Raw genomic sequence first — 12,323 nt, 5'->3', positions numbered from 1 at the left:
TCAAATTCATTTTAAGCTTTTACTCTTTTAATTTCACTCTTGATTTAAAGTCGGAATTGGTTTCATTGCAATTCCTAGATGACTTTTGACTGGATTCAAATATTGGAAAGGTAACAGGCAGATTATACATGGAAATCACTCGTGTAAGTGAGAACAACCTTCTTTCTACTGGATTTTGTTTTAATGGGTATCATCATCCTTCATATTCAAAATTGTTATTGGTAGTGGCAGAATGGGATTAGCTGCCCTGTGAAATTTACACGTGCTTCTCTAACCATTTACTACAATCTAGAAAGATGGAAAGCTTTGGAATCATTTGTTTCTAAGATCGACTTACAAATGTGAGGTAGAAAGCATGACAATTTTTAAGATGGCAATATGACCCTGATAAGGTCTCCATGACATGTTCTGCTTCCGTTTACTTTGATCACTTAATGATTTAAAATGTTCATCCCAGCCTGTGAATCCACATAACCATCCCTCCCCATTTCCTGGGAAAACAGAAAAACCTAAGGTTTTTCTCCTAGGTTGACTTTACATTTTTCAATATTTTAGCCTAAACCAGCAATTAAGATGTAAATGAAGCCTAGGAAGGATGGATGCTTGTGAAGCATTGGTTTGAGATACATGTTCACAGAAGAAAGAACTCAAAAGTAGGCAATCAAATTTAAAGGGAATGCATGGCAGATGGTCTCAGAGAAAGAAATAAAACAGCCTTTTTCCATGCCAGTTTTGAGACAGGTGTGATGGGTTTGGTGCTGCAGTTAGCACTGCTGAGAGAGAAACATCACACAACAGGGGCTCATTTCCCAGGCTCCTGGCAGCATTTAGGGGCATTTTAGGATGCTCTCAGAAAATCCTGCTTCGAGGAGTTCTGTGTCCTTCAGCCAATCCACAGCCTGCATTCTGGCCATGAATTGCCATCAGCTCCAAGCAGTCAGACCAAACAACTAAACTGAGCAGCACATCAGTGCAGTTGGGTGGTTATGTTGGGACCAGCATAGAGATCTGAAGTTTCTGTCTGTAGGTAGAGCAGGCTGGGGTGACCTCTGAGGCCTGGGGACAAGTAATTTTATCATGTTCTCCGTGGAACTAAATTCTGTGAAGACGACTTTGGGAATACAGAATCAGGTCAGGTGGATGACATGCCCCCGCCTTGGGAGGATCCTAGCATCGAATGAAGGGTGGGTGGTGCTCAGCTGGGAACTGAGTCAGTTTTCAGAGCTTGGGAAAAGTTAGTGTGATGAACAGAGGTGCTGCACCTAAGTGCGTGTTAAGGTAAGAGCCAATAGAATCTGGCCATTTGTGTAGACAGACAGGCACATTCATCTACTCATTTAGGGCTGAGAAAGGCTGTTGGAAAAGCTGTAGAAACAGTACCCAGACAATGAACAAACATAAAAATCTGGCATTGTGAGCCAGTGAGGCTTATAGCATAGTGGAACACATTTAGATAGGTTTATTCAATTTATTCAATTTAGGGAAGCAACAAGAAAAAAAAACATTAAAAGACAGAAGAATATACTACCGAGAGACACACAGAGAGAGATTGAGAGGGGGTGGCAAGGAGGTTGACAGGAGGCAGACCGGCAGAGACAGGGAACAGCAGGCATCAAGAGGCTGCAGGGTAAAACATCAGACATTCTGTGAAAAAATAGATGTTGTATCAAGCACTTTCCATATTCAAACCTTGTGATATTATTGTTAGTCTAACATAGGAGCCATTTTAGCTTGCTTAATAGTGAAACATGTATAATAATGGGTGAATGCATGTATATAAACATAATGTACATGTGTATGTATGACTTAATTTATATAATAAAAATTTATATTGATTGCTGTGTGGAGAAGGGTTTGTCGGAACCTAATTTAAAAAGCAACTCAAAGGAGCCTTAGTTTCATTTTATACTCTGAAATTCTTTATAGTCTCAGTATATTTCTGATTTTAATTTATCCACCAGAATTAATATTTTTACTACTGTAACTGAGATGAAATGAACCTTGCCTAAAATATTTAATATGGTTCAACAAGCGATAATTATCTACCAATGATATGATCATTGAAATTAAGATAATGAATACTGAAATTAAGATAATGAATGTGTCTATAACTTAAAAATTCCTAGCTTTGCTCTGTAATCTTTAACCCTTCATTTTCTCAGACAGAAGGTAATCATTTCACCTATCTTTCACATACTTCCAGTTGCTTCAGTTTTGTGTGGTTGGAAATACATAGCTTGGATCTGTGTATGACATCTCTCTTTGAGTGAATTCAAACTCATCTACATTATTGATTAGTTCCTAGATTAGTTTCTCTTATTGTTGAGTAATGTTCCATTGAATGGATATATCACAATTTTTTCACTGACCTATGTATGGGTGTTTGGAAAATTTTTAATGAGGATTAGTAAAAGAAACATTTTGTAAACTTGCATACAAAATAAAATCAGCTTTTTATTAAAGCTGATTAAATGCCTAGGAATGGAATGCCTCCTAATAAAGTTGGTATATTCTTAACTCTGTGACGCTGTTTTTTAAATAGTATGTCATATCTATTAAAATATATGTATAGTCAAGAAAGGTCTATGTTGTGTGTCCTTGTAATGGCACATTAAACATTGACTTCAATTATTTTATTAATAACCCCACCTTCTCACCATAGTTGATTTGAGATTCTCTTATGTCCCATGGATACTTCTTCATCATTCTTAAAGTTTCTGAGAATTTATTATCAGAACAGAATTTATTCAAAATTGCCATCTCAATCTTCGGGTGTTTATTTTAAGTCATGAGAGATTGGCTTATATTTTATGTTCAGGTCTCATGGTGAGTGATTACGTTCCTATTATTTTCCAAGACAGTGCTCCTCTTATTTTCTTTCTACTAAGTACATGTACAATAAATTTCTTCCTCCCATCCTTGTGTACTATGAACATGCTAAGTTCACCCACCATCGCTCCTAGCTCCTTTGTAGATTCCAACAGCTTTCCTGCACAGGCGACCACAATATCTGAAAAGACAATTGTTTTTCATCCGCTGTTTCAGGACTGGGTTTGTTTCTATTGTTCCCTTAGAATATTGACTATAGGACAGTGCCCAGTAGAAGTGGTGCAAGCAGACATTATCGTTCACTTAAGGTCAAAGTGTTCAAATTTTCATGATGCTACATATTTATCTATTACACAAATGTGCGTGCACTAAAGCTTTTCTTTAGGGTGAGGAATTTTCTTCCGTTATGTTTAGTTTTGGAGAAATTTCATTAAAAGTTGGTAGGCTTTCCTAAGCTTATTCATTCATTTATTTATTTATATTTTAATGATCAACATTAACTACAAGAAAACACATCTTACCGGGTGTTGAAAAGCCTGCCAGTCACATGCTGAACACACTCCACTCAATGCTTTCTCAAGGGTTTCCTAGACCGAAAGCACCAAAGTCACCCTGAAGACTTTTCCAAAAGCAAAAGTCTGTATACACTGAGGTGTGCTGTTCCATAACTCCCCAGGAACAAGTGAAGGTGGTCTGTACTCTCGTAGCTTTCAAGCCGACTGAATTGCACACTGAAGTTTGAGAAACCACTAACTAAACTAGTCAAGAGGGAGGGAGGAACTGAGGTTGAAAAGAAATGGAGGAATGGAGAGAATGAGTGAGAAAGATTGTGCTAACTTTGTGTGTGTGTGTGTGTGTGTGTGTGTGTGTGTGTGTGTTGCTCTAGAATGTTGGAATAGTTTTTCTACACAGGCCTCATTTTTCTTAGGAACCAAAATATTTGAGAATAACGGAAGTTTTTATGGGTCAGGTGTTTAAGTATAGTTGAAGTAGATGAATGAACCTGGACATGGGAGCTAGTGAGCTGAGGATATTGTTGGGGACTTGATGCCCACTTAAGACATCCAATTTTCAGCCTTCATCTCTTATAAAACACTTGCCCGGTAGCACACTCTTCTTGGTATAGTATGAAGATGCTGTTGTGAAGGTTATAAGTTTCTTGAATTTTTGTGTGGCTATGTTGCCAAATAGATGTCTGGGAGAGTACATGGGAGCAGCTGAAGAGAGCATTTGCAAATGAGTTCCTGATTACCACCATGTCCTATTGTGTTCCTGTGTTTAAAGAGAGAAATGAAAACAAAAGAATGGGAATTTGCAGAGAAAGTTCTAGAATCTATGCAAAGCTCTTATGGAAGAAATGTTTTACTAAGTCTGTTTTAGAAAAGGATTTGAGTGTAAATTGTAGCAACTGAAGAGTGAAGTGGCTGAATGGGCACGTTTAGTAATGACAAGAGACAAGGCACCACATTGGTACAGAGGCTGCTGTTTACTATGCCAGACCATGGGCACTAAGATGGCTACAGATGTGGTGAAAATGATATTTAAATAAATACTGAAAATTTCTTTCATAAAGTGATGAAAATATCAGAGTAGTCGAAAGAGGAGTAATGGATAGATGACCAAGGACCAAACAAAAATCAGACTGCACAGAGATCTGAGCACCACAGAATGAAAACTCAGTTGTTGCTGGCACCAGAAAGTACAAAGACTCTCACCTTCTAGTTCATTAATTAGGGTCCACCACAGTTTCCAAGCTATAAAATTCACTTATAATGTTTATCAAGTTGTTATACATTTGAGCAAGAGTGCTTACTTATTTGACTGTACAAATACCAAAAGACAATAATTAAAAGCAGTAGCAGGTTACTGTATAGATCTCTACAAAGAAACTGAATCATAATACATTCCTCATGTTTTTCTCCTATTCACAACAGGAACAAAAAGAAAGCTGACTTTGAAAGACCCCTACCAGCTCAGAAGTGTGAGGATGGAGATTGCTGCCTCTGAACCCCACTAGCATCCATTCTAATTCTGTTTTTCAAATTCACAGAGAGTGAAGACGTTTATCAAAGGCAGGTGCTGTCAATTTCATGTATCGTCTTTGGAATTGTCATCGTGGGCATGTTCTGTGCAGCATTCTACTTCAAAAGCAAGTAAGACCATTTCTCTGGTGATTAAAGGTTACATCCGAAAGAAAGCTCTTTTCCTTTATAGTCTCAATTTCAGCTCCAAGCAGAGGGGTCCTTTGCACATTGGTTCGGCAGTGAGCTACAGAGAATTACAGTATTCTATGGACCACAGTGAATGTAGGCAGCCATGTGGGGGGGGGGGGAGGGAGGAGGGCGTTCTCAGATATACGTCGTGGGAGGTTTAAGATACACAGTGATTGCACAACTTGATCACCTGTCTTTATAAAGGCTCATCAACTTCCACGAAATGCCTAACTCTTCTCAGTAGGAACTAGTCAGGGAATTGCCTGCTATGAACCTAAATGCTATCAACCATTGACAATAATAAAAGTCGTTTCCCAGAAAAAAAAGTATCAGTTTACTTTCAAAGAGATTTTGCCTTGTACTTACAAAATTTAAGTCACATTTAATGAGAGAACACCAAAAAATGTGCATTGGTTTAAAGTATGGGATATAGAACTAGAATAGGCTCTGAATTTCACTTGCCAAGAAACTATCTGCAGATGAAGGGACTGCAGATAAAATAAATTATTTTATTTATAATTCATAAAATAGAGCTAAAAGTACATTATATACATAATACTGTGTTCATAACTCTACTTTTTTATAAATAAAAATAGATGAAATTATTTAGGGAAATGATATCCTTTGCACTTGAGAAAGGAGTTGGAGATCAAAGTGCTGGTCTATTGGGTTCTTGAACCTTAAGACGTTAGCTCCAGTCACATGCCTGCAGCCTGTCTAAAATCTCAGTCAATGTGCAGTTGTTTTCTTTGAACCACTGTTTTTTCTGTCCATTTTCCCTTCCAAAACCGTGCCACTTTCCAGATACAGTTTATAATCCCTCTCCGTATGTCACACATGTCATTTTTTAAAGAGAGCTACAATTATGACTTTAAATAAAGACTATTGATGTATGACTACAGGTTTAGTGACTATTATTCAAACAAACTTTTTAAAAATGCTTTTAGAATTTCAGAACTACTATAATAACAGTACAGAGAATTCCTATGCACTCTATACCTAGTGTCCCCATTATTAAATCTTATATTAGCATGGTATTCTTGTCACAATAATGTCCAATAATTGTACTGTGTAGCTAAAGTCCATACTTTCAGCCTTCCTTAGTTTTTGACATGAAATCTTTGTTTTTCTTACTCAGGCCCTTATCCAGCACACCATATGATATTTTTTCCGCCACATCTCTACAACTATTGTCGTGTATGACAATGGTGATATCCAAACGTGTGCCAGGCACACTAAGCTTTCAGTGGTTAACTTTCTGCCATTGCAACTTACAAGTTATGCTTTCACTGCCTTTTTTCAAGGGATGTATTAGTGAGCTTCTGTTGCACTAATAAAGAGGTGAGATGTTGAAGTTGCAAAGCCTTCTTTGGACTCAGTTTTGTTCGTTTTTATCCAGAATTGGTTGGTCTCATTGCTTTTTGTGACAGTGTTTGGCAGGACATCATGGCTGCAGTGTGTAACAGAGGAGGGCCTTCTGCCCCTTGGCTAGAATGTGAAGCAAAAAAAAAGAAAGAAAGAAAGAAAGAAAGAAAGAAAGAAAGAAAGAAAGAAAGAAAGAAAAAGAAAAGAAAATAAGGGGTCTTGTCTCATCTCACTCTCCCCTTCAAAGGAATACCTGCAATATCCAGAGGACTTTCCAATAGTTCTGCATTGGAAAGACATTGGAAAGTCTCCATCAATTGCTCTGAGACAGTATGGGGACTAAGCCAACATGCAGGCCTTTAGTGAACATGTACTAGATGATATGGGAATTTATTTTAAAATATTAAATTGTGAAAGGAACAAAGAAAATTACAAATATGGTGCTATGACCCCCAAGAGTTATCATTTAAATGTATGCTATAAACTATAGTACTAAAATGGCTTGTATAGTCTTCTAGCTGCCCATAGTGGGGAGTTTCCCTACTCTGATGTAGCCCCAGTGAGGTCAGGTGAGGGCACTGGTTAAAATATTATATTAGCTACAGATTCATTTGGATCTCCAAGTTACCATCAATTCATGTTACTAGGAATATTTCTTCCTGCTTTCTTTTTGGCAAAGTATAATTTAAAAATACCTTACAGAACTTGGGCAGGAGCTAAATGAGATGATGCTGTGAAGTGCGTTGCTTAGGATTCAAATCAGGAACACTTCAGAGGGGTTTGGGTTATTAATATTCATTGCTTCCCACTCTGGAACTTGAAGGCTAGATGGCTGCCAAATTAGGAGCAGCACTCTAGTCCACAAAGGGTAGCCACACCCAACTCGACATTAGGAGTGTCTGCTTTGAGCTGCTATGTACAAGAAAAAAATTAGGTAGTAATATTATATTTACAGGACATTAAGTACATCGCTGTGAAGACAAAACTAATCATTCATTCCTAGAGAACATAGTAGAGTTGTAGAACATTTAAGCAAAAGATTGATTATTGTCATCCTAACAATGAAAACAAGAAAGTACAGGATTTGTGTCATCAGGGCCATCAGTCCTTCTCCCTGGACAGCAAGGCGGCTCTGAGACCAACATCTATTGCTGGGGCACAATGGGAAGTCAGTGTGTTTCACGGCAACACTGTTAAATACCAGATTCCTCACTGGAGACTTAGAAGACCCAGATGATGGATGACACACTGGGATGCTCTGCCCCTACCTGCCTGAGCTGAGGAGCTATTGGCAATCATGGGTGCTGGGGGAAGAAGAGTCAGTGTTCACAAATGCAGTTCCTGAGAGGTTATCTATGTTCCTTCTCCCATGTACATACAGGAAGCACTAAGTTTTCTTGGAGGAAAGAGCACATGAACTTGAAAGCAAGAAACGGTGGGAAGAGGGTCGAGAAGAACGCTTCAGGGAGGTATAGGGTGGATTTGATCAAAACGTATTGCAGAAATGTATGAATATTAAATAAAGTAAAAATACATTGGAGAATAGAAAAACAGATAAATAAATGAGTATATATAATTGTCAGCCAAGTTTGGAGGTCAAGCGTAAGGTCAAACAGAGCCCTTGCTGAATGAAGAGCAGCTTAGCTCACTTACTGGATGTTGCAATAATACAAACCAGTGTACCTCTGACCTCATCAGGAGAGCTGGGGTGCTTCGAAGACTATCCCTACCCTTCTGTATCAAATGCGGCGGAAGCATTTTACAGGGGTTTGCCATTAAAGTCTTCTTCCAGAAAATGTTTTCCTCCTAGGAATTATAAACACTTTTCAACCTTAAACTATTTTTTAAAAATTTAGGGGGTATTAATCCCTCCATTTTTCTTTACTAATCTTTTTGGGGTTTTCCTTTGAATTACTGGGCAAGGAAGCTGAATATGGTCGACTTACTGCTCTCATGAATGGAAATAAAGATTTGTTAGTGGGAAGTAAATAAAACTCATTTAAGTTAAAAAAATAAATATAAAAGTAATAAAAATGAAAGACCTTTCTGACTGGAATCATATTTCTCATCAAAAATCTTTCCAGGTATAAATAGTATATATTCTATTTCAGATGTCATCTCCCTCCTATCAAAACTGAAGGTTCACTCTTAGAACACACATGTTTCTCTTGTGGATTCATGAATTCTGCACTCCTTTTTCCTAATATTAGAGATAAAAATTATCTTGATATTAATTTTCATGCACAAAATATGGATATGTAGTATATACAATACAGAAGTATCAAACATATATGTATGTATGTATGTATGCATGCATGTATGTATTGTCAGCTTTGGAAGCTCCAGTTCTAACTGGATGCTAAGGCACTTTTCACTGCTCTCCACATGAGTTCGTTTGAGTTATACATTGGATAGACTGAGATATAGCCTTCTGCAGAAAGAGAGCAGTTACTTAGTCAAAAGCTCCATGCTCACAGTCATTTATTTTCTATTTCCCATCCCCACTCAGATGTTGCTTCTCTGGTCTTTTCTCCCTGTTCCTATATACTTGGCACTGTGCAACCTCATCAACCAGTTACTCAGCAACTGTTCCTGTTCTAGTTGAGGCATAAACCTGGGAGAGTGGAGCCTATTGAAGTTGACTAAAGTCTCATACAATAGCCAACTCCATTCCGGGCTTCAGACAATTTATACTTTGGGGGTATTTTGTGGACTAAGCAAGACCAAATAAGCAAAGGTCACATGACTTCAAGCTGTATATAACCAGCGCTTTAACAATAATAATCGATGATGGGCAATCTGAAGCAAACCCACTCCTATTTACTACACCTTGGAGGGACACAAAAGCACATTCCTAGAACAATCAATGTCATGGAGGAACCCAGTCACATGACTTTTGTCTTGTTTTCTACAAGCTCTCAAAATTCTCTTTAAACAGCTTTATTCATGGAGGATGTTCCAACAGGCAAGCTCACATAGAAAGTAACATTGTGACCAAAACAATAATTGAGGTGGATAGCATGAGGTGGCAGAAATGAAGACATCTTCCACTCGAACAATATTCCGAGGGAGATAACTGAATCCTTCAGCAGTGCCAAAAGATAGTTGAAAGGAATTATCATTTCCAGTAAGCCCACATGGCCCCATTTATAGCTGATGGGACTGATTAACTGAAGCCTTTACCTTTTGCTCACTTGGTTGAGTTAGAAGCTGAAATTGTGAAGGAGTTGCTCTTTACTTTGAACCTACCCAGGAAAGAAGGATGAGGTTGGCAGCACCAGTCTGTAGTTAGCTGAAAATCAAGTATATGGCACAACTCTAAAATCAGAATCATGGAAAGGAGAGGAATTTTTTTATGCTTAGAGAAGACTTATAAAAATTTGGGAAATAGTGGAGGAACCAGGGAATTGGTTTTGTCTGTAAAATGTGCACACATTATAGCAACCTGATTCTTCCCATGTTCTGTGGTGTGAGTAAAATATTCTGGGCTCACACGGATGCTCTGATGTGCTGCGGTTGTCTTCATCAGCAGTGGAGGTCTTTGTCCTCATGTTGCCAGCATACAATACAGGAAATTGCTCTCAGTCAACCTGCACTGAATAATCCACCTTCAACAACAGGTCACTGTAGGTCTCTGAAAAAGGGAGCAAAGATCTATAACTTACTGCACCAGATTTCAGCTTCGGCCACCCCACAGTACCCATTTCTCCATTCTCAAAGGTGCTGATACCACCCACACCCAATACAATTTCAGAATGCTCTTCCTATCCCAAGGTCTGATTCCACAGAAACTCAGGCTGCGTGCCATCCACGGCTCTATTACACACATCCCTTCTGTGGCATTGCACCCGAGATACCTACAGCTCAGTCACCTGATACGTTTGGTCCTGACTTTGTTGAACTGGTAGCATCCCACAGTGCAGATACAGACCCTGTAGAGAGTGGTTGTTCTCAGAGAGGACAGCAAAGCAGTCAGATATTAATCGTTTCCTCTGTTCCCATTTGCTAAAGGGAGAAGGAAAAACAAGCAAACTCCTTTTACCTGTGAAAGAACAGGAGCAAAAAAGAATGGGGCGGGAAAGATCCAAAGGCAGATTCCAAATGGAAGGCCATTTACCCTGAAGTATTGCTAAGTCAGGGGGGCATGAAAACGGTGTGGAAGGTCAACTATACAAGGATTCAAGAAACAAACCCAGACATTTTATGAATATTATTTCTTTAAAAATTTATACTTTCCAGTTTCTAAATTAAGAGATTTCAGAAAGACAGTATTTCTGTCTTATTTCATAGATGTAACTGTTGGCTTTGTGCTAAGCCTTTTACTGCTTGGGGGTGATTTCTTTGGCTAGCACCCCTTCCGTAATTTTCCTGTTTACTTCTCACGTGAATCCCTGTTTTTGTGGCTGCTGTATGCTTCTTACATGTTCATGAGATGAATTTATTTTTATAAATAGGCTATAAATTCGTTCTTAAAAATAGATTATTTTAACTGCATTAAAGCAATTGAGAGGGTTAGACCAACAAGTCCTCCCCCCCCACACACAAATAATTGGAGAGATTAAAGAAATGTTTAAACAGACAGCTACTTAACACTGGGGTTTAAATTCAAAGATGCTCATTACCTTCAAATCCTTTAAGAAGTATGCTGGTGTTGTGTGAGAGAGGCAATTAATACAATCTTTCATCTTTTGGGCAATGTCCTCAATTCTGCAGCATCTTTCCACAGCACCGAGCATGCTGGGTAACAAGAAGAAAAAGAGGAACACTTTGCCTATAGCTGCCATGGTATCCATGGGAAACAGTGCTTATGAATTCAACCTAAGTAAAGGAAATGAACTGAAGGAAATTACTTAGGTTGAATTCATAAGGACTATAATTGTGAGAAAATTGAAACTGGTGGACGGTGGGTTGCGGTCTCATGTGTCAGTCTCTCTGGTAGCAGAGTCCATGTCCTGAGAGCTGCCTGCCTGGCAAGCTTGCTATATGAGAGGCACTTTATCAGGGGATCTCTCCTGGGCTCAGAACAGGAGAAGCAAACTTTAGAAAGTGATCCTGCAATTACGTTATGAGTCTAGGACTGATAAATACTCGCTGTGGAACCCTGGGAGAAGGAAAGTACGTAGAGAGTGGTTTGGTCCACCCTTCTAGTATAGATGTTGAATGGTATAAACAATAATCAATGTATGCAGACAAGGGCACATTTCTTGGGAGTCCCCAATCCAAGAACAATCTCAGCTTCCCCATTTAGAAGCTAAAGGACCATACACAAGTGGCTTGGCTGTTCTGAGTTGTGATTCCGAGCAGAGGTTGCAGCACCGTTGAATGGTTTGAAATCCTTCTCACCTAAATAACCTTTAGCAAAGGACTTCATTTCTTTATGCATTTCTTGGCATTCTCATCTATTAAATTGGTTTAGAATATTGACATTGCAAAGGCTTAGTGTGGAAATAAATTTAAAAATTGAGTGTAATGGACTTTAAAAAACATGTTGCAAATTACTGTGTAAGCATTAGCTCATTATGGTTAACTCTGTTGGAGAATGGATATACTCTTCAGTAGTAGACGATTTGCTTAGTCTACATGAGAGTCCAGATTTGACCTTCAGAAGCATATAAAAAAAAAGTTAGCAATTTTATTATTTAACTTCCTGGTAACTTAAACTCTCCAAACAAAGTAAAAATGAAACATTCTCATTAATATACACATAAGCTACAAATATATATATTTGCCAACATGTTAGCCAAATCTTAGCTTCAGATTTTAACTTTGGATATTTCTCTGTGAAATCTCTATCATTTTATACATGAACATTTTATGTTAAGGCTTGCTTATATCCATGGAACTTCAGGTTAGCACAACATATTGGAATCCTGTCTCTCTTTTTAGAGTGTCATTGTTTGTGAACCCATCTACAAT

General features: G+C 38.3%; 1 protein-coding gene across 10 annotated transcripts in view; it reads left to right on the top strand.

The window, feature by feature from the left end:
* Nrg3 (neuregulin 3) overlaps window positions 1-12,323 on the top strand; it is a 1,014,491-nt gene that overhangs the window by 971,042 nt on the left and 31,126 nt on the right. For all 10 annotated transcript variants that reach the window (XM_085687869.2, XM_085687868.2, XM_085687873.2 and 7 more), the window contains one exon: window positions 4,880-4,982. In XM_085687869.2, coding sequence (XP_085543995.2) covers window positions 4,880-4,982 — 103 coding nt within the window. The remainder of the gene's footprint in view (window positions 1-4,879; window positions 4,983-12,323) is intronic.

Source organism: Myodes glareolus, chromosome 5 (assembly GCF_982192425.1).
Source record: "Myodes glareolus chromosome 5, mMyoGla1.1, whole genome shotgun sequence".
NCBI classification, from domain to species: Eukaryota; Metazoa; Chordata; class Mammalia; order Rodentia; family Cricetidae; genus Myodes; species Myodes glareolus.
The sequence above is the reverse complement of the archived record's forward strand: the minus strand, read 5'-3'. Positions and strand labels throughout refer to the sequence as shown.